The sequence below is a fragment of the Barbus barbus genome (assembly GCF_936440315.1).
Source record: "Barbus barbus genome assembly, chromosome: 49".
Lineage (NCBI taxonomy): Eukaryota > Metazoa > Chordata > Actinopteri > Cypriniformes > Cyprinidae > Barbus > Barbus barbus.
Window position 1 is genome coordinate 9,601,595 of NC_136727.1, and position 21,915 is coordinate 9,623,509.

The window sequence follows — 21,915 nt, forward strand, 5'->3', positions numbered from 1 at the left end:
TTTTTGCTACTGTTAAGTCTAAAGTTCCTTGCACACTGAGTCCAAAATTTTCTTATGCGTTTTTTTCGTATTCGTCATCCTTTCCTATCAAAATGCTTGCTACGGATGCGATAATGCCTAAAATCGAACCTGATCCGAATTTTATGACGACGGACGAAAGTTTCAGAGGTAGTGTGTAAATGTGATTGACACAACGTGAGGTCGTATTTAAGTTGAAATTAATTTAAATAAATAATTAAAAATATATAAGTAAATAATAATAATAAAATATAATAATATAATAAAAAATAAAAGCAAAAATTACAAATAAAGCATTTAAATGTTTACATTCACTTAATATTAAAGTACTGTTATGATTATATAATTAATAATAAATAAAATATAATTATGAAATGAACAAATTCTAAATTAAATATAGATATAAATTATTAATGATTACCATTCTAGGTTGATAAACGTAATTTAATTTTTTTCCAAATTGTCACGATGCTGTCGACTGACCTTAACATTATGAATTCTATTAAGGGCCTGAATGTCTTGACTACCTGACGGTGGATGCCAAAGACTTTTTAAAAATTAAACTTATCTATGCGAAGATGTATTTTATAAATGATCGATGGGCTATATTGATTGACAGGGCCTTTGTATGTGAGAGTCCCCTGTGTAAACTCAGGCACATTGAGTGCCACCTCTCATGTGGGACTCCTTAGAGGATCCTGCCAGTCTTCTTTCTTACTTCCCCTATCTATAAACCAAAAATCACACTGGGAAGAGGCCTGTCACTCAGATGTCACCTTGAAGGGAACGTGAGAGAGGTGTGGTTGGCATACACAAGTAGGTGCTTGGAAAGTAAAACGACAAACACTGGATTCAAACCAGCCTCTCCTACATGAGAACCACAGCTCAATGTGTTTGGACTTTGATGGCGGAAAAAGGCTACAGCGCCCACTCGTGAAGAACTTTTAAACACCACAAGCTATCGTGAGGTAAAAAGGTTTATTAAAATCAGTGCTTTGCTAACAAAAGCAAATACGAGTCCTTGATTCGATAAAAATACATTAAATTACTTCAAAGCATATTACATTTTATCCAAAATATATTTTTTTAAATATAAGAACAAAATTTATATTCTTAAAAAAAGAAAAAAGGTCATTTTTAATGTTTAATCCAAAATCTATATCTATTAGTGTGGTGAAACGATTAATCGCATCCAAAAATGTGTGTACGGTCTATATTTATGTATGTATGTATATATATATATGTATGTATGTATATATATGTATGTATATATATGTATGTATATATATGTGTATGTATGTATGTATGTATATATATATATATATATATATATATATATATATATATATATATATATATATACACACACACACATACATACAGGTACACAGTATATGTTTTGGAAATATTTACATGCTTCTGGCACTGGATGCCTTGACTGTGTGAACGGTATCATGAAATCTCATGTTTGCCAAAGAATTTTGGGGCGCAACATAATGGCCAGTGTCAGAAAGCTGCGTCTCCACCAGAGGTCATGGTTCTTCAGCAGGACAATGACCCGAAACACACTTCAAAAAGCACTCAGAAATGGTTACAAATAAAAGCGCTGGAGAGTTCTGAAATGGCCAGCAATGAGTCCAGATCTGAATCCCATAGAACACCTGTGGAGAGATCTCAAAACAGCAGTTGGGAGAAGCCATCCTTCAAATCTGAATGACCTGGAGCAGTTTGCAAAAGAAGAGTGGTCCAAAACTCCAGTAGAGAGGTGTAAGAAACTCATTCATGTTACAGGAAGCGATTGATTTCAGTTATTTTTTCCAAAGGGGGTGCTACCAAATAGAATTGTATCAGATCTGACTTGTCTTCTCAGTTTTTTTTATGTTGTTCCAATGCAAAAAAAAAAAAAAAACATTTGCAACTGCAACAATTTTATGAGAGAAGGGTTGCATTTTCTGACAGAATTGCAAAGGTGCCGATTTCTTTGAACATGACTGTATCTTGCAAACAAAAACTTTTATTTTGGATGCGATTAATCGCTTGCCAGCACTAATATCCATATTTCCCCTGATTTCCATGAAGGTTATTTAAACACATGCAGATGTTCAATAAATGCAATAAAATAAATAAATATATAAATAAATATATAAATCAAAACAAAGAAGAAAAATTGAGAAAAGAGAAAACACAAAGAAAGTTAATCCAAGAAGAAGCAATGTAAGGAAACACCAATCAAAATATTAGTTATTACTTTTGCTAATTTTATATTAAAGATGGAATTCCCTGTTGAAACGACCAGCTCTGATGTTTTACCTTTACTAAATTTAAGATAAAATAAATAATATATTTTAATAACATTAAAATAGAAATTGAATACAATTTTATTTAATCTAAAATATTATTTATAATTTGAAATAACATTGTACTGAATTTAATAAAATGTAACAAATATAAACAAATTAATAAAAATATATTATAATATAAATTAATACAATATTTAATTTAATTAAGAATATTTAACAAAATATTATAAAATTAAATATGATTTATTTAGGTATTCTGGTGTCCATCCTGAGCTCCTTAACTAGATTAACCAGCAAGTGACCAGCAACATCCAACAGAAACAAGCTGGTCCATGCTGATCTTCTCAGCAGGGCATAAACAAGAGTACAGATGACGATCATCTATAAAGAAAAACTGCAAACACCACCGAAAACCCAAGAAGCCACACCAGGAAACCCTCAATGGAAAAAGCTCAACACACACTATGAACCTGACGCAACCAACCTTGATCACCAAAGCAAGAAGGCGTTCAACCACCTTGAGACCGCCCTACATCCCACAAGCTCTCGCCCATGAAAGACACAGAACAGAAGCAATGAGGAAATGACAGAAAAGAGGAGTCCTTGACGCTCTCGCAATGAGAATACAGATTACTATTGGGGAATCCCTGGCCATACAACAGTCAGCTTCTCTAGCCTGCAAAAGAAAAACACACAAATTATTTTCACCTTCTTTAATATGTCTAATGAGCTCTGCAGAGCTTCATTGAGGTTAGCAGATCCTAATAGTGTGCAATCATTTTCACACTAGGGTATTTTCTTCACATTAGTAGTGGGCTATTATGGGTTTTTCATTGGTCACTGCGAGTATCTAGTGATTCTCACACACATACAATTTTTTTCAAACTAATTCTGTGAAACTAAAATAAGGTTGATCATAAGCCTTTAGCCAATGAAAACATTTATTGATGTATGGTAAATCTATTTCTCACAATATTTATTAACATTTTTGCTCCTACAATACATTATACATTTAAAAAATGTAATTATTTTAATATAAAATAACAAAATTATATAAAATGAAATAAATAATTTGGTTTAATATTTAATATAAATTCAATTTAATAATGAATCCAATTTAAAATGTAATAAAAGTAACATAATATAACATTTAATTTTCAATGCAATTAAACTTAAATGTTCCAATAATACATTACATATTTCAGATTTTTTTTTTAATCAAATGTAATTGATAAAATATGTATTTATATTTAATATACAATGAAAAAATATAAAATGAAATATAATACATTAGTACATTAAACAATTAAATGTATAATATTTTGTATGAAATGTAATTCAAATTATAACAAAAATAGTTATATTTCATTTACAATGCAATAACCTTTAATTTAAATGTTTCTTATATTTCATAAAATGATTGTATGATAAAATGTAATATGATCAAATAAATTGATTTATAATATTTAATATAAAATATAATTTAAAATCTAAAAATGTATAATAATATTTAATTTACAGTGCAATAACTTTAAATTTAGTTTAATTTAAATATACATATAATAAAATAATTTGATTGCTATTTAATATAATTAATATAATTTAATAAGTAAAGTGATATAACTTTTGATTTACAATATAACATTTAATTCAATTTAAATGTCATACAAATACTTTTACAAGAAATGTAACAAAAATAATTTGATTTATAATATTTAATCTAAAATGTTTTTAATATAAAAGTGTAATTTTATATTTAATATAAAACTATTTAAATTGTAAAAATTGTGATGTAACGCTTAATTTACAACGCAACATTTAATTCAATTGAAATATTCCTATAATACATTAAATATGCCATAAAAACACTTCGACATGACATTTAATTTAATTTAAAAACTATTTGATTTACAATATTTAATAGAAAATGTTATTTATACCAGTCATACGGTGCATCTGGCAAGGTTTCAATAGCGATTCAATTATGATATCGTGATGCAATGCGATCATATCACGAAACATCTGCCGAAACAGCTTCCCCTCCACAGTCACTAATGCTGTCCTGCTCATCAATCTGCTTTAGAGACATTGTTTGTCACAATATACAAAGACTGCTGAGCTAAGGCATTCGGCCTTAAATATATGTAGAAAAGCTGTCAAGCATTCAGCGGCCATATTCGGCGCATTAAACCCAATCCTCCAGCACTGAACAGATGAAGAAGAGCCGCTCACAGTCTGCTACCAAGTAACCCAGAGAAGGCAAGAAGAAAAAGAAATAGCCACTAATATTTCAGAAGAAGACGACAAAACGAAACATTTGAGCCGTAACGCAAGGTTTCCTTGATCACTCGGCACTCGCTCTTGCTTAATCCATATATGAAGAGATAACACTGACAGCAGACTTCTCATTAGCTCTGCTTCATTATGGCTCTTAATTAAGGCCGGGCTGAAGAAGACTGAGGTTTTACCAGAGTGATGAGTCACGTTCCTTCACAAAAACCAGCAGAGACACCATGAAGCCCAATGTTTCCATTCGCCGCTAAAGCATAAGAAGAAACGATCTAAAATCTTCTGGTGGACTAGAATATGAATGAAATGCATATAAAAAAGGAAGTATTTAACATGTTGCTTGTTAAAGAAAACAAATAGCACTTTAAAATACTGATGATGCATTAAAAACTACTACTACTAATATTACCGATATTGTTATAAATAAAATTATTATTATTTTTATCATTTCAAAATGCAATTTGAAAAATTCTTAACATCCAAATGAATTAAATATACATAAAAATGTATTTAATGGTGCTTGATAAAGACAAAAGTTTATAATAGTTTATAATAATAAACATTCTTATTTTAAATAATGCTAATATATAACAAAACATTCATAGGAATGAAATGCATCTAAAATGTGTTTTTAATTGTACTTTACTCATTAAGAGATTTAAATAATAATAATAATAATAATAATAATACAATTATTATTACTTCACAATTTACACAATATATTAATATAAATGAAATGCATCTGAAAAGTGTATTTAATGTACTCGCTATACTCGTGAGAGAGATATCAGCATTTTACAATAATTACAATACATTTAATAATAATACATTTACAATACATTTACTATTATTATTATTATTATTATTATTAAAAGTTCTTATTCTAAATAGCTTATAACAAAATATGAATAGGAATGAAATGCATTAAAATGTATATTTAATTGTACTCAAGAGAAAAACATTTTTACATAATAATAACTATTAATTATAATAATTAATATATTATTACAAATAATAATAATATATTATGAATAATAATACTATTAAATATATTGTTATTAATAATTTACAATTTACACAATATTAATATGAATTAATCTAAAAAGTTAATTCTAAAAAGTGTATTTAATGGTACTCGTCAAAAATTCCAATACATTTAACAATAATACAATTATATATCATTATTCTTTCAAAATTCCAATATATAACACTATATATTAATATGAATGGCAATGGATCTAAAACGTGTTTAATTGTACACAATATATTAAGCTAAATATAAATGAAATGTATCTGAAAAGTGTAATTAATCGTACTCGTTAAGGTAAAAAAATGTATTTAATCGTACTCGTTAAAAAAATCAATAACACTAGTGTCAAAATAAAGTACTTTCCAGATCTAGGAGTTGATTTATTTGTGTGCTTTGAGGCTGTAACGCCGTTGTACTGATCCCAAAGCTTTCTTGCCGCAGTGGAATTTTTCTGATCAGCTTTGAGAAAAGAAAAACTCAAGCATGATTCCAACATTTCTCATGGAGGAGTTATAGATTTGGAAAAGCGCTCAGCAATTGACTGATTTCTTCTGGACGTGAAAACTGGAGCAGCCAATGAAATATTCAGGGCCAGTCTGAGCAACTCCATGAAATCTGAGGAGGCCTTTCTGAAACCCTTCTTTCACAATTCATCATTTTTTAATGTTACAATAGATTAGTATCAAAAGAACCAAAAAGAGTAATACATAGTGTTATACCCATAAAATATAGCATGGCTATTCTTCAAAATAAACAACACTGATGCAAGTAAAAAAAAATATTCCGGTAAATAAATAAATAAATGAAAAAATAAATTTTATAACAGAGATAATTTTACAGATACAGATTATTTTATTTCATATCAGTGTGCCAAATTTTGCATTACGCTCTATACAGGTGTTATGTATATTTTTTAATAAAAGACATTCTTTTTTTATAATTGTTGTTATACATTAAAAATGTGTTATAAAACTTATTTGCTATAAAATATCAAAATAAATTATCAAAATAAAAATGGTACTACAATGATTTTTTGATGTGCCAAATAAAATTATTTTATTTATTTATCTTTATCATAATTTTTATGGTACATTAATAATAAAAAAAAAAGTAAAATATTCAAATAAACAGTATTTTAAATTGGTGCCAAATTTTCCATCTTCATACACACACACACACACACACACACACACACGTATGTATGCATGCATGAATGGTTTTGTACATAAAAAAATATATTGTATACATTATTAAAATAAATGTTATTTTATTATTATTTATAATTTTTATTATGCATATGCTTTATTTTTATATAACATTTTAATATTAATAATTTTATCAAATATTTCATTTTTTTAATTATTTACTAAAACATTAAAATAAGAATAAATATTAAAATGGTATTATAATGATTTTTTAAGTAAAATATTATATATGAAACATTCTCTCACAGTTTGTTTGTTTTTTACTTTGTTTTTTTGTAAACATTTTTAAAATAAATGTTATTTTATTTATAATTTTTGTTATACATTAATTTTGTTTTCTATATAATATTTTAATAATAGTTATAATTTTCATATATTTTTTAAAATGGTATTATAATGATTTGCTAATAATACTAAATAAAAAATATATCATTTTTGTTATACAAATATATATATTTTTAATTATTCGCAATAAAATATCAAAATAACAGTAAAATATTAAAATGGTGCTACAAAATTTCTTGACAAGAAAAATACACTCAAATGATGACAGGAAGTGATGTTGTCACAGTCAAATGGCACTCAAAGTAAGGCAGGAGTAGAGGAGAGGTTTCATCTGAACAGGAAGTGAACTGATTGAGCCACAGGGGTGCCGAGGGAGGACGGCGGCTCTGACAGTGATGCTTGTATAGTTAGCTGCTGTTTGGCAGCGATCCATTTGAATCCAGCACATTAAAGCACTGACGTGCCGTCCCTGGACACACTTGGCACAGGCGTCACACAGCATACTGGAGCTCACGGACACAAACACGCATGCGTGAGAACAAACACGCAGCTGGAAGAGCGACGGCCTGCCAAACTCCTGCAATCACTGGAGTTATTAATCATGCAGCAGTAATTACAGCAGGCAGCCACAGGAAGTGACTGCAGAGTTGTAGTGGCCACTCATACAGGCAAATATCAAGCACACTAGAGGAGAAACGCTTGACTGAACAGAGATCTTGAAGATCATGAGTTGAGCTGGTGATTAAAAGCAACAGAGGGAGAGCTTTGGGTCTTGTTAAAAATTATATTTTATAATAATTATTTGCAGTAAAACTTCAAAATAAATTGCATTATTTTATATTGGTGCCAAACTTACTACAAATAATTCCTTTTTATTCATCATTTTTGTTATACACTTAAAAAATTTTATAATTCATTTGTATAATTATTAGGTTTTATATATGAAGAGTTTATTTGCAAAAACTTTTAACAATACTCAGAAATCATGTTTTTTTCCTTGTGCATTCCAATTAATCTCAATCAAAGTGCAGTTGGGTTATTTTGACTAGGTTAAAAAATAACTCAAATAAAACAGCTAACTAACAATAAAAACATGACTCGCACAACATTTAAAAAATAACAAAGGTGAGAGAGAGAGAGAGAGAGAGAGAGAGAGAGAGAGGCCTAGAATTTCGCTGGCATTAAATGAAGTCTGTTGTATTTTGCTTTGAACTGTGATGGTAAACCTTTTAGCCAATCACTTTTAAAAGAGATTCAATCTCCCAAGAAACCTCAAGTAACACCATCTGCCAAGATGGAAAGATGCCCTGCAGGTGCTCCTGTTTTTCAGGCCGGTAAACTATGTGGACGTGACTTTTGACAATCAGCATTCAGTCTGGTCCACACTGGAGCCACAAAAGTATCTTTTATTTATATGAAATACCATCTAAACAACATCATCATCATCAAACAACCTACTACCATTAAACACCTAAAAAAAAGTGTCATATGCATTAGATATCAATGGATGCGAGTCTATAAGAAAGATAATGTATTTCTAGTCTGCCTCACCAAGTGTGATCCATCAAGTCCACATGATGGACGAAAACTAGATCCCAGACCACAAAACAAAGCCATGCTTCCAAAGAAAACTGTTAAAAACGATGCCGCCAAAGACAGATTTGAACAGAAAAATGGGCCTTTTGCCTACATTGTGGCATTTTTCCATTGGCCATCTTGCGAGTCTTTTATAATTCATCAAGCTGACTGATGCTCTGAACTGAGATAAATAGCTGCTTCAAGGTCCTCGATTCAACCTCAAACAATAGACGGCCTTCTCCCCTGCCTTCGCCGCAGATGCGAACAGATGGCGGCATTCACTCATTCCTAAACTCGTATAAATCTGGTGTGGAAGCAGCGCTTCGTCCAGCATACAATATATCGTAATTGCTTACAGAGAGCAAATATGAGTTACGCAATAACCGCTTGGTAATCGCGTGCAATTTAAAATGCGCATCAGCAAATCCTGACATAAGAGGTCGTCTTATCGCACGTCCTACATTGCAAGGCAAACACCCCGTAATCCTATTGCGACAAGTTTTAGGCAAAGTTTTTCGATTGTGTTTATTCAACATTCAATAAATCCGACACAATATTACTCTTATCTTAATCCGCGAGCAGGCGTTTTCTTATGTCGAGGGATTATGTAAACTGCTGACTAGGTTTGTCCTGGACGCGCTCGAGTGGAAAAAGAAAAACCCCTCTAACTTAAGCAGTTCGGGATGTTGAGGCCTTCAGTAGGGCTGACATATTGACTTCCATGAATCCATTCAAAGAATTCTTTGATTGGACTGACAAAGAAGATGAGGTAACCTGAAGTAATTTATCACTGGCAGACGGGAAGGAAGCAAAAAATATACAAACATATGTGCTCATCAAAATCACCTCATCAGAAGACGAGCTTCAGAGAGGAAGAACCGTTCAGGCTGCAGATAGAGAGCTAGAGTGACTAGAGCCATGAGAGCCGTTTTGAGATAAATATATATACACTTCTATAAATATAGAACTTCTATATTTAAAATAACTTTGAGAACAACTGAACTTAAAGGGGTCATCGGATGCCTATTTTGCAGTTCATAAGATTCTTTAGGGTCTTAATTAAAAGTCTATAACGTACTTTCTTTTATAACATACATAAATTCTCAATTGTAGTGTAAAAAATACCTTTTTAAACCAGTCAAAATCAGCTGTTTTCATCAAGCCGTTTTCTAGTCCATGTTGCTTTAAATGCTAATGACTCAGCTGACCCCGCCCCTCTCTTCCATGGTGTGATGAGCAGTACTGTTTACTTTAGCCGCGAAACTGGCTAACTAGTACATTATTAGGAAATAATAATGCTTCCCCTGCACCGAAGGCGGACAGTTTTCAGCTCACTCAGGGCGGATCTAAGGTAAGACAGCCTTGTCAATCAACTATCGTGGAAGGGGCCTGTTCAGAACTACGTCATTCTGACAGGAACTTCAGAACAACCTGATATGATAAAGGGGATTTAAAAAAAAAAAAAAAAAAACACTGGGTGGATTTTTATCATTATAGGATGGATGTGTACATTTTGCATCCGATTTTGCATCAATTTTGCATCCGATGACCCCTTTAAGATACAGTATGTTGCACTAAATGGAGAAGCTAAAAGTGAACAGACACTAAATGCTAGATGCACTTTCAGGGAATGCATGCAGCTTTAGACGTTTTCCATCACATTTTTGTCAGAATTGTGGAAAATGGGGGAAATATATATGAATAATAATGAGCTGAAAATACTAAGTAGCATTTAGCCAAACTTTACATTTAGCCTTTTGGTGAAAAGGTAGTCGTTTATACTTGTCACATCAACATAAGCGTCTAATTCAAGAGCTTAAGTTTATATTTCAAAGCCTTTTAAATTGAAAATCTTACATTTCACTGCTGGTTATACTCTGTATAATTGTGTATGTGACGAATAAAAATCTTGAATCTTGAAAATCACTTTATAAGAACAATATTTGCACACTGAAAATACAATTGCACAAAATGGAGAAGCTAAACGCTAACAGAAGCTAAAAGCAACACATTCACAGTGTATACATGCAGTTTTGTACCCATTCTCCATTACGTTGTTGTCAGAATGGTGGAGACTGGGAAATAATGAGCTGAAACTAACAAGTAGCAGCTTGAGAAGTAGGAAATTTACATTTAGTCCTGCTAGCTAAATGGTAGCCGGTTATATAAAAGGAACAACAACAAAATCAAGAGCTTAAGTTCCAAGTTCTTATTTTAAAGCCTCAAGATGTTGACTTTTAAAACTGAATATTTCATGAAAAGAAATGGCACACGATGAAGATACAGTAAAAAACAAAACAAAAGACAAAACAAAAACGCTAAATGCTAGCAGTAGCTAACAGAATCTAAATGCTACACAGTCACAGTGTATGCCTGCAGCTTTGGGTTTTGCAAAAATATATTAATTTTAATGTCACAAAAGCATAACACTAGGGTGGGCGACATGACCAAAATCTTATATCACCATATAGGAGTTATTTTATTTCAGGATAACGATATTGCTTTAAATAAGGTCTTTATGATATCAACATTTTTGATACCATAAAAATTTCATAACATTGGTCACCAGTGTCAATATCTCAGAAAACTAATACTAGCCTAAAAAAACAAACAAACTCAAGCTCACTGAAGGCAGTAAACAGTCAGCGATAAAAAAAGAATAAGAAACTAAATCACAAGCCATAGGACAACAAAACAAAACAGTAGAACAAATAAATAAGAAATACTATAATACAAAAGTATAAAACACTGCATATTCTTCACTATGTAAATTAAATATATATTTCTTAAAGTTACAAATGTGATTTAGTCAAGAGCAGTAAGAGATTTTCTCTCTTTTGTTGTTTGATTAACATGAATGACAGACATTTTACTGTTAGACAGATTCAATATACTGTTAGACGTTTTCTTTCTCAGCTGTTCGCTTTCACTTAAGACCTTAATTACTGTGTTTACGAGGATACTTGCAAATACCGGCATTCTGACACATCCAAGTGTGTGTATTTAATCGTTCATGAGTTCTCTTTCACTGCTGATTGTGTTTCAATGGCTTAAAATCACTTGTTTTTAAACCGCAATGGTTACAAATGTGTGCAAACAATACGTTTTCGTGACCACATAGCACAGTGACGTCATGTGAGCGTGTAACCACGATAGAAACAATAGCCCAAAATCTCTACCAGTTGACAAATACTGGTTAATAGTGTCGTGTTAAATGGTATATCGCCCACCCCTACATACACATACCACCTGTTTTTTTTTTAATGATATTTAGACATTTTTATAAATACTGAAGAAAAAAAACTGGACAAACAATTTCCTGTATGGATTTAAATGTACAATTCTATTCTCTTATGGGATGATTCTGTGTTATATGTGAAGGTCAGCAGCATAACCTTAAGGACACAATACTGAAAAGTCGTGTATTTTCCCCTGTAAGCCTCAAACCCACCTCAATTCAGTTTCCAACCTGGATCTTCAACCACTACACCACACCACAGCAAGTTTAACTGGACGTAACCACTTCATTGGTCTTATCCGACTCACCATCTCCTAAATGCCGCACACCTCAACAAAGACACAATTTCACACTGCAAGACTTTACAAGAAGTGCTCGCCGGATGGCATCCGGGAACAGAGCCAGTCAAAGGGCCGGTGGCGGACAAGAATGAAAAAGAGATTTAGCGACACCGCACTGCCTGCATGGCATATTGAGGACCATCAAAGCGTAAAGAGATTACAGCGACGGTGTGACGCTGAGAAGGTCTGCCAGCTCAGACGGAGAAGAATGAGATCTGGTACTGGGATGCTGCAATTGGGATGCCTTATTGGACGGCTACAGAATTGTTTTGGCATGCCACTTCCCAAGACACTGGCTATGTTCTGAATAAAATAATAGTGTACTGCTTACTGCATAATATAAGCAATGATAAATGGTTCAAACAGTATATAGTAGTCACATGACCTCTCTATGCTGCATGTTTAATTCAGCAAGTGTAGCCCAGTTATTATAATGGCAATTAATCCATGTCATATTAAATGCATTGTATTCTGGGACATATTAACCAGCGCAGTGCTCTGTTATATACTGTACACTACATCATTTTTTGCAATTAACTGCACGACTGTAAAATGGAACGGGCTGTCAATTGTTTAAAAAAAATATATGTAGATTATTTAAAATCAATTGATTCAAATATATACTAAATTAGACCTACTGCAAACTGCATTCCATGCAAACTAAATATCTTCCTATATATTTTTTGCAATAAATTGTACTCTATAATGGATAAGGCTGTCAAGTGATGTCAATATCTATTTTTTCAACCACTATTGACTCTTATTTTATTATTTATTATTAAAAATGTATTGAAAATAAAAGCAATTTCTGAATAAAAAAGTAAAAAATATTTGTTTCCAATTCAATATCTATTTATGCAATTATTATTATTATGATTATTATTATTATTATATACGTTGTTTTTATATGATGAAATATACTAAACTGCATATTAAATTGACAGTCCTAATTCATAGGGTGTTCCATGCATACAAAATATAATATGTACTTTTTTGTAATTAATCTGAATAATAAATAGGGCTGTCAGTTGATTTAAAAAAAAAAAAAAAAACTATTATTTGACCATTATTTATAAATAAATAACCAGACAGCCTTCATTATGAAAATGTATTAGGTTACACAGGTATTCCATGAATACAGAAAATCTGCAGCGTATCCATACTATTTGCTATAAAATAGTAGACCAGTATGGTAGTACGTGATTCCGAACATAGCCAGTGATACACGTATGAAGGACATATATAGTAGTCAACATTTGCACATTCAGCAGACTCTCACCTTTTGCTTGCTCCTCATCCTCCCTCTCTTCCTCCTGTTGCTCCTCCTCCTGCACTTGGCTGGGGGGTCTGTAAGGTGGGGGGAGGCGCATGGGTGGAGGGCCGCCGGTCTGTCCTGCTTTCTGTTTAAAGAGAAAAGCAAAGAGACTGTGAGAGAGAGTGTAATGCAGCCCACTGTGGAAAGGACACTATAAAGGATGCTGACAAACAAATAAACAGTGAGAGATGAATATGAATGAATGCTGCTGGGAAAACTCTAGACAGAGAAAGATGCAATAATTTAAGTCTTTTTAATCTTCTTAATTAAACAGTTAATCCAGTTCACAAAAAAACAAACAATCCAAATGATTAATTCGTTCACTACTCAAACGGATTCATTTCTTAAATAATGACTTGAGTTTGGGTTTCTCCTACAAGTTTACTTCAGAAGACTTTGAATACAGTGCACGAGTCGTATGGATCACTTTTACGCCATATCTGTGATGCTTTTCTATTCAGTTTCTATTCAAACTTAGAAACCCCAACAACGCATGAATAAGAGAGACAGGGATAGAAGGAGAGAGAGAAGAAGAAAGCTGTAACTGATAGTGAAATTAGGCAATGGGCTATTACGAGAAGTGGTGTCGTAAAGCCGACATTGCTGGAGAAAAGCCCCAGGAGATGGACATGGGAATAATTTGCTGGAAAGCCACCATTCCAGTTGTTATCAACATCTCAATACAAGGCACTTCAACTCACACTGTTCTACAAACTCATGACGACTATTTACCGTTTGTGCTTTTATTGGACCCCCAAAGTGCTTTAAATGTACTTGGTCCTAAATGGTCAGTGGTACTTCCTTGTGAACAGATTTGTTGCTAAATACTTTGAAATATGGCCACTCGGATGTTAAGAGGAGGTTTTAGCATGTTGCTATGCGATTTCTATAGTTCTCTGAGCAATTTTTAGAACATCAATATGTGATTTCTAGAGTGCTCCTAGTAGTTTTGAACATGTTGCCATGCAATTTCTTGTGTGTTCCGAGTAGTTTTAAGAAATCAATATGAGATTTCTAGAACACTGACTTAGGGCTGGGCGATAAATCGATTTTATCGATTAACTCGAATGTGTAGTTTACATAGAGTTGTTTGAATGAAAATCGTTTTTCTCTTTAACATCCGCTGACGCTCCCCTCTGGGCTTCCGTAGTTCCGAATGGGCTCAGCCCTCCCCCTGCGCATTTGCCATAATATGGTTGGGCTGACAGAAGATGCTACCATCCATCGCAGATGGCTTAGACATCACGATGTTAATATGGAGCGAATTTTGTGCCAATATTCATCCAACAAATCCAGTGTTATTCATCCAACAAATCCAGAAAATCAGCCTGCACGCATTTGTGAGAAAAATCAAGCCAAGTTTCCTCATAAAAAGGCAAGTGAGTCTCACAGTTGTAACACACAATACACATATTTGTCCATACGCATACATTTTCTCTCAAATTTTGTATTTGCAAATCACTTTGTGTTTGTTTGAAAGTCGAGTTTTTCTTTGCAAAGCAGATTGTGTTTATTTGCAAAACAATGGATTTGTTTGATGAATATTGGCACAAAATTCGCTCCATATGTTAAGCCTGCATCGTGATCCTCCCCCCGCAATCCGCCGCATCCCAATACCGTGTACGGAAAGAAAATGACGTGTACTACGGAACTCCTTAAGGGGAATTAATATGAGATGGGAGGAAAATATATATTTCCATATATTCTCTCACAGTTTTATCATTGGGTAATCATACTGTATATAAAATTGCGGGCATCAGGGAGCCGCTATTATGCCTGGCATTGAAACTGCTTTTGATTGCACGATTGCCTTTTAGTTTCACTTTCACTTTCGAGATTCGCGATCGCACCGCTCTGTTTATACTATGGAGTGGCAGTATTTACTACACATTATACAAGATCAGATGTTTGTCAGTGGTGCACAGGATCTGCAAATCATTCGTCATCATCCCGCCAAAAAAAACCTAGAGTCACTGATATTTAATGCTGTTGAATGTTTTGTTTGGACATCAGACTAGGCTCCTATCTATTGAATAGAAAGATGTTAAACTTGTATTTATTTATTTTTTTTTTTACAATTTTAAGTAGGGGGAAAAAATAGATTTAAATCGTAAATCGGATTTTTTTTTTGTGAAAAAAATCTGGGATTTTTTTCTTTTCTTAGGCCATATCGCCCAGCCCTACACTTAGTGCTTTTAGAACATTAATATGTGGTTTCAAGAGTGCTGAATATTTTTTAGCACGTCTCCACGCAATTTCTAGTGTTTTCTGAGTAGTCTTTAGCATGACACTATGTTATTTCTAGGGTATACCGAGTAGTTTTTAGAACATCAATATGGAATTTCTACAGTTTTCGGAGTAGTTTTTAAACACTGTGCAATTTCTAGGGTATTCTAAGTAGAATTCTAGGGTGCTCTGTTTAGCACGTTGCTGTGCAATGTTTATGGTGTTCCAAGCTTTTTTAGGACATTGCTAAGCGATGTCTAGGTTGTTCTGATTAATTTTTAGCAGGTCACTATACAACTTCTAGAAAATTCTGAGTAGTTTAACACTGAAAGTTTGGGGGGTCAATACATTGAACACACATGTTAAATAACACACTTAACCAGCAACAACAGTGTCTAATCAAGGCTAACCATCTGTCAACAGAGCTGCAGCTATATTAGCTCACGCTAGTTGCCTCTATCGGGTCTATTAGCATTAATCAGCTATTAGCGGCACTTACAGAAGGACGCTGTAATGTTTCACTGCTCCTGAGAGCCGCACTTGCTGCTGATTAATGGCTAATGAATGATGGAAGAAAGATACGTAAAATAAAGACCACTAATGTGTGTAAAAGATGTGAATACAGGAATTAGCAGTCAAAGCTAATTTTCCTATGTTAGCAAACAAACCATTTTGCACACAATAGACAGACAAAAGTGTTTATAACTCACTATAAAAGTCAACTCTTCTATTTTGTCTGTTTCTGTTCCCTTTTCAAAGCTAAATTTCCATTTTCTTTCTGAACGTACCACCAGAAGCGAGTTTGTCTTCAGATACGAGCTGAAATGTTAATTAAATTTGCGGGGTGTAATTATAGGGCCCCATATTCTGATTGTGGTGAATAATCATGTAGCCTCGGGAGCCGAATACAACTAATGGATGAAGGAGCAATTAGGCAAATTACCGTCATTTCAAATTAATTGCTAGATAAAACAGTTTTAATCAAAATACAGCTACACCAGAGGTATGTAGAAGATTTAAAATCAGGATTCTTCCCCAGGTCTCTCGGGAAGAGACACCATTTCTCAAAAACATGGGCTTGCTGGTGCACATTTGTCCTCTTTTCTTTCATTTTCTCTCTTGATTCTGGCATGCGGCGAGGGTTATAACAGATTGTGATGTCTTGTACTTTGATGTGAGTGGAATTCTGCCTTAGACACTTACACTAGTGGACATACAGACATCTTGAAACAGACCCATAATAAATACAGCATTCAGCTTTGCAAAGAGACCCAGATTGTGATCATTACAGGCAGTTGGGACTTAATAACGGATCATTACGGACACTGCAGTTCCAATGAGAATCATATTGCAGTGACTGCTGCTGATTTGAGCTCTAGGAATATTATGTCAGCCAATATTATGTCTTCAGACACAAAATATGGTCCAGAAATCTTAATTAATGAAAACATACTGTTATTGTATTATTTTATTATATTAAAATAAAATAGCAAATTAAAATAACAAGACTAGCTAGATTGCATAAATTTTAAAATGATTTATTAATATTTTTATTAACTATACACATTCTGAAAACAAACCAAAGCATTAAAAAGGTAAATTAGTTTTTAAAATTATGGTAAAATAACTTGCCACGAAACAAATAAATAAAGAGTTCCCTTTCACTTTAGATAAACATTCACAATATTCAAGATTAAAATGAAAAAAGTGCAAAAAAATTGTAAACAAATGTGTGTGTGTGTAAATAAATATATGTGTGTGTGTGTGCCTGTATGTATGTATGTATGTGTATATATATATATATATATATATATATATGTACGTATGTATGTGTATGTATGTATGTATATATATGTACATATGTATGTATGTATGTGTATGTATGTATATATATATATGTACGTATGTATGTATGTATGTGTATGTATGTATGTATATATACATGTACGTATGTATGTATGTATGTGTATGTATGTACGTATGTATGTATGTGTATGTATGTGTATGTATGTATGTATGTGTATGTATGTATGTATGTGTATGTATGTATGTATGTATGTACGTATGTATGTATGTGTGTATGTATGTGTGTGTGTATGTATGTATGTGTATGTATGTATGTACGTACGTATGTATGTATGTGTATGTATGTACGTATGTATGTATGTATGTGTATGTATGTACGTATGTATGTATGTGTATGTATGTGTATGTATGTATGTATGTGTATGTATGTATGTATGTGTATGTATGTATGTATGTACGTATGTATGTATGTGTGTATGTATGTGTGTGTGTATGTATGTATGTATGTACGTACGTATGTATGTATGTGTGTATGTATGTGTGTGTGTGTATGTATGTATGTGTGTATGTATGTGTGTGTGTATGTATGTATGTGTATGTATGTATGTACGTACGTATGTATGTATGTGTATGTATGTACGTATGTATGTATGTATGTATGTATGTACGTATGTGTATGCATGTATGTATGTATGTATGTGTGTGTGTGTTGTCGCGATTAATCGCATCCGAAATAAAAGTTTGTTTACATGATATATGAGTGTACTGTGTATATTTATATAAAAATACAAACACGTGCATGTATATATTTAAGAAAAATATGTTATGTATATATAATATAAAATATAATATAAATATATAAATGTACATGTAAATATTAAATATCAAAATATACACTGAATGTGTGTGTATTTATATATACACATTATAAATAAACATTACACATACGATAATATAATTCAAATTAGAAACGATGAAAAAATCTTGCTAGTCTTGTTATTTTTATTTAGCTCATTATTTTAAATAATTACACATTAAATCAACAGCCCTACTTGCAATAACTGTCAGTTTATGCACTGATATAAAATGTGGTCCAGAAGTCTGAGACCACACTGAAAATATAGCATTCAAAATCTAAATTAAGCCTGAAAATAAGGTTTTTGAACTTCTGATATAATTCATTCAAAAAATTAGTGCTGACAATCATTTAATCGCTATTAATCACGTCCAAAATAAAAGTTTGTTTACATGTGTTTGTACTGTGCATATTTACATGTACTGTGGATATAAAAACTATACACACTCCTGTTAAAATGCCAGGTTTCTGTGATGTAAATAAATGAGACCAAGATAAATAATTTCAGAACTTTTTCCACCTTTAAATGTAAACTATAACCTGTACAACTCGATTAAAAAACAAACTGAAATCTTTTAGGAAAGGTGGAGTAAAAATAAAAAAACTCTAATGTGGTTGCATATGTGCGCACACCCTTAAACTAATACTTTGTTGAAGCACCTTTTGATTTTATTACACCACTCAGCCTTTTTGGGTATGAGTCTATCAGCATGGCCCATCTTGACTTGGCAATATTTGCCCACTCTTCTTTGCAAAAATGCTCCAAATCTGTCAGCTTGCGAGGGCATCTCCTGTGCACAGCCCTCTTCAGATCACCCCACAGATTTTCAATCGGATTCAGGTCTGGGCTCTGGCTGGGGCATTCCAAAACTTGAATCTTCTTCTGGTGAAGCCATTCTTTTGTTGATTTGGATGTGTGCTTTGGGTTGTTATCATGCTGAAATATGAAGTTCCTCTTCATCTTCAGCTTTCCAGCAGAAGCGTGAAGGTTTTGTGCCAATATTGATTGGTATTAGGAACTGTCCATAATTCCCTCCACCTTGAATAAGGCCCCAGTTCCAGCTGAAGAAAAACAGCCCCAAAGCGTGATGCTGCCACCACCATGCTTCACTGTGGGTATGGTGTTCCTTTGGTGATGTGCAGTGTTGTTTTTGTGCCAAACATACCTTTTAGAATTAAAAAGTTCAACCTTGGTTCATGCTTTTGGGAGACTTATAATGTGTTTTTGCAAAATCTAGCCGGGCTTGGATGGTTTTCTTGCCACCCTACCCCATAGCCCAGACATATTATATTATTATAATATACATATATTGTTGTCACATGTACTACACAGCCAGTGCTTGCCAGAAATTCCTGCAGGTCCTTTAATATTGCTGTAGGCCTCCTGGCAGCCTCCCTGACCAGTTTGCTTCTCTTCTTTTCATCAATTTTGGAGGGACATCCAGTGCTTGGTTATGTCACTGTTGCGCCATATTTTCTCCACTTGATGATGACTGTCTTCACTGTGTTCCATGGTTTATCTAATGCCTTGGAAATTCTTTTGTACACTTCTCCTGACTGATACCTTTTAACAATGAGATCCCTCTGATGCTTTGGAAGCTCTCTGCGGACCATGGCTTTTGCTGTAAGATGCGACTAAGAAAATGTCAGGAAAAGCCTACTAGAACAGCTAAACTTTATTTGGGTTTAATCAGAGGCACTTTAAATGATGGCAGGTGTATACTGACTCCCATTTAACATGAGTTTGACTGTGATTGCTTAATTCTGAACACAGCCCTTATGCAACCACATTATTTTAGTTTTTCATTTTTACTCCACCTTTCCTAAAAGATTTCAGTTTGTTTTTTAATGTTGTACAGGTTATAGTTTACATTTAAAGTGGAAAAAGTTCTGAAATTATTTATCTGGGTCTCATTTTTTTTTCCTTCATAGAAACCTGGCATTTTAACAGGGGTGTGTAGACTTTTTATTTTATTTTGGACGTGATTAATAGCGATTAAATGATTGTCAGCACAAATTTTTTGAATGAATTATATCAGAAGTTCAAAAACCTTATTTTCAGGCTTAATTTAGATTTTGAATGCTATATTTTCAGTGTGGTCTCAGACTTCTGGACCACATTTTATATCAGTGCATAAACTGACAGTTATTGCAAGTAGGGCTGTTGATTTAATGTGTATTTATTTAAAATAATGAGCTATATATATATATATATATATATATATATATATATATATATAAATAAATAAATAAATATAGAAACACACACACACACACACACACACACACACACACGTAAATATTTAAGAAATTACATTTTATTATGTCAAAACACAAACTTTTATTTTGGATGCAATTAATCACGATTAATCATGATTAATTGATTTGACAGCACAAAAAAAACTATTCTAAACTATTCTAAACACACTAAATTTATAGCTCTAGTTGTAACATCTGTCATATTCCCACAGGATTTGGGTTGAGAAGCCCAGAGCTGAAGGTTAAAGAGCCACAACTCAGGGGTGAGTTTGTGCAGAGCGCAGGCTTGCAACTCACCTGGGCGGCTTTCCTCTTAGCCTTGTTCTGTCTAATGCTGGAGGCCGTCACTGAAACAGGCTGCAAACACACACACACAGTCAACCTCACGGATAACAAACCCGGACGCATCAGCTGAGACTGGAGCTGAGAACGACGGAAATCAATTATCCCAGACAGAGAAAGACATCAATCATTGACATCCCGTTAGTGTCGCTATTACTATTGAAAGCACCTAATCAGGAGGGATTAGCACATGGCATGGGACATCCTCCTTTTGTATGGACGCACCTAACCTGTAATGCATCCGAACGAAGGCCAGAAAAATCATTAAGTTATATTAAACAACAGCTCTGCTCGCCGGTGCACAAGATGCAGCCTTGGGGTAAACACAGACAGCTTCAGGAAGAGCTTCTACTCTTAAATCACACAGATTCTTAATAAGAACGCTGCTGGAGGCCTGTATGCTGCTCTCTGACCACAATATTGTGAGGCAAAAATCATCCAGTAGGTCTCTATTAATGCATATTTCCAACTCACTTCCTATATTTAAGTGCCTTTTATTGTTTAAACATTAAGTTATAGAATAGGCCAAGCCACATAATTGGCTGCCAATTAGCCAGTGATTTTATTAATGGATAATAAACATTTCGTGAATAAAGTAATTTGAGTACATATGTAAAATGAATGTACGTTTTTATTTAATCACAAATATAATTTAATTACAAAATGTAAATATTACTATTAAGGTTATTTACTTGGCTGACAGTGAAAAGTTGCAAGAACTGCAATACAGAAGCACATTATGGTATTTTTATTAACTGGGAAAGAGCTAATAACACTGTTTTTGTGGGGTTTTTTTTTTTTTACTTGGCTGACAGTGAAAAGTTGCA

General features: G+C 33.0%; 1 protein-coding gene across 1 annotated transcript in view; it reads right to left on the reverse strand.

The window, feature by feature from the left end:
- Positions 1-21,915, reverse strand: part of LOC306867785 (inaD-like protein) — a 126,761-nt gene that overhangs the window by 57,169 nt on the left and 47,677 nt on the right. The window contains exon 29 of the mRNA XM_079413659.1: positions 13,564-13,684. Coding sequence (XP_079269785.1) covers positions 13,564-13,684 — 121 coding nt within the window. The remainder of the gene's footprint in view (positions 1-13,563; positions 13,685-21,915) is intronic.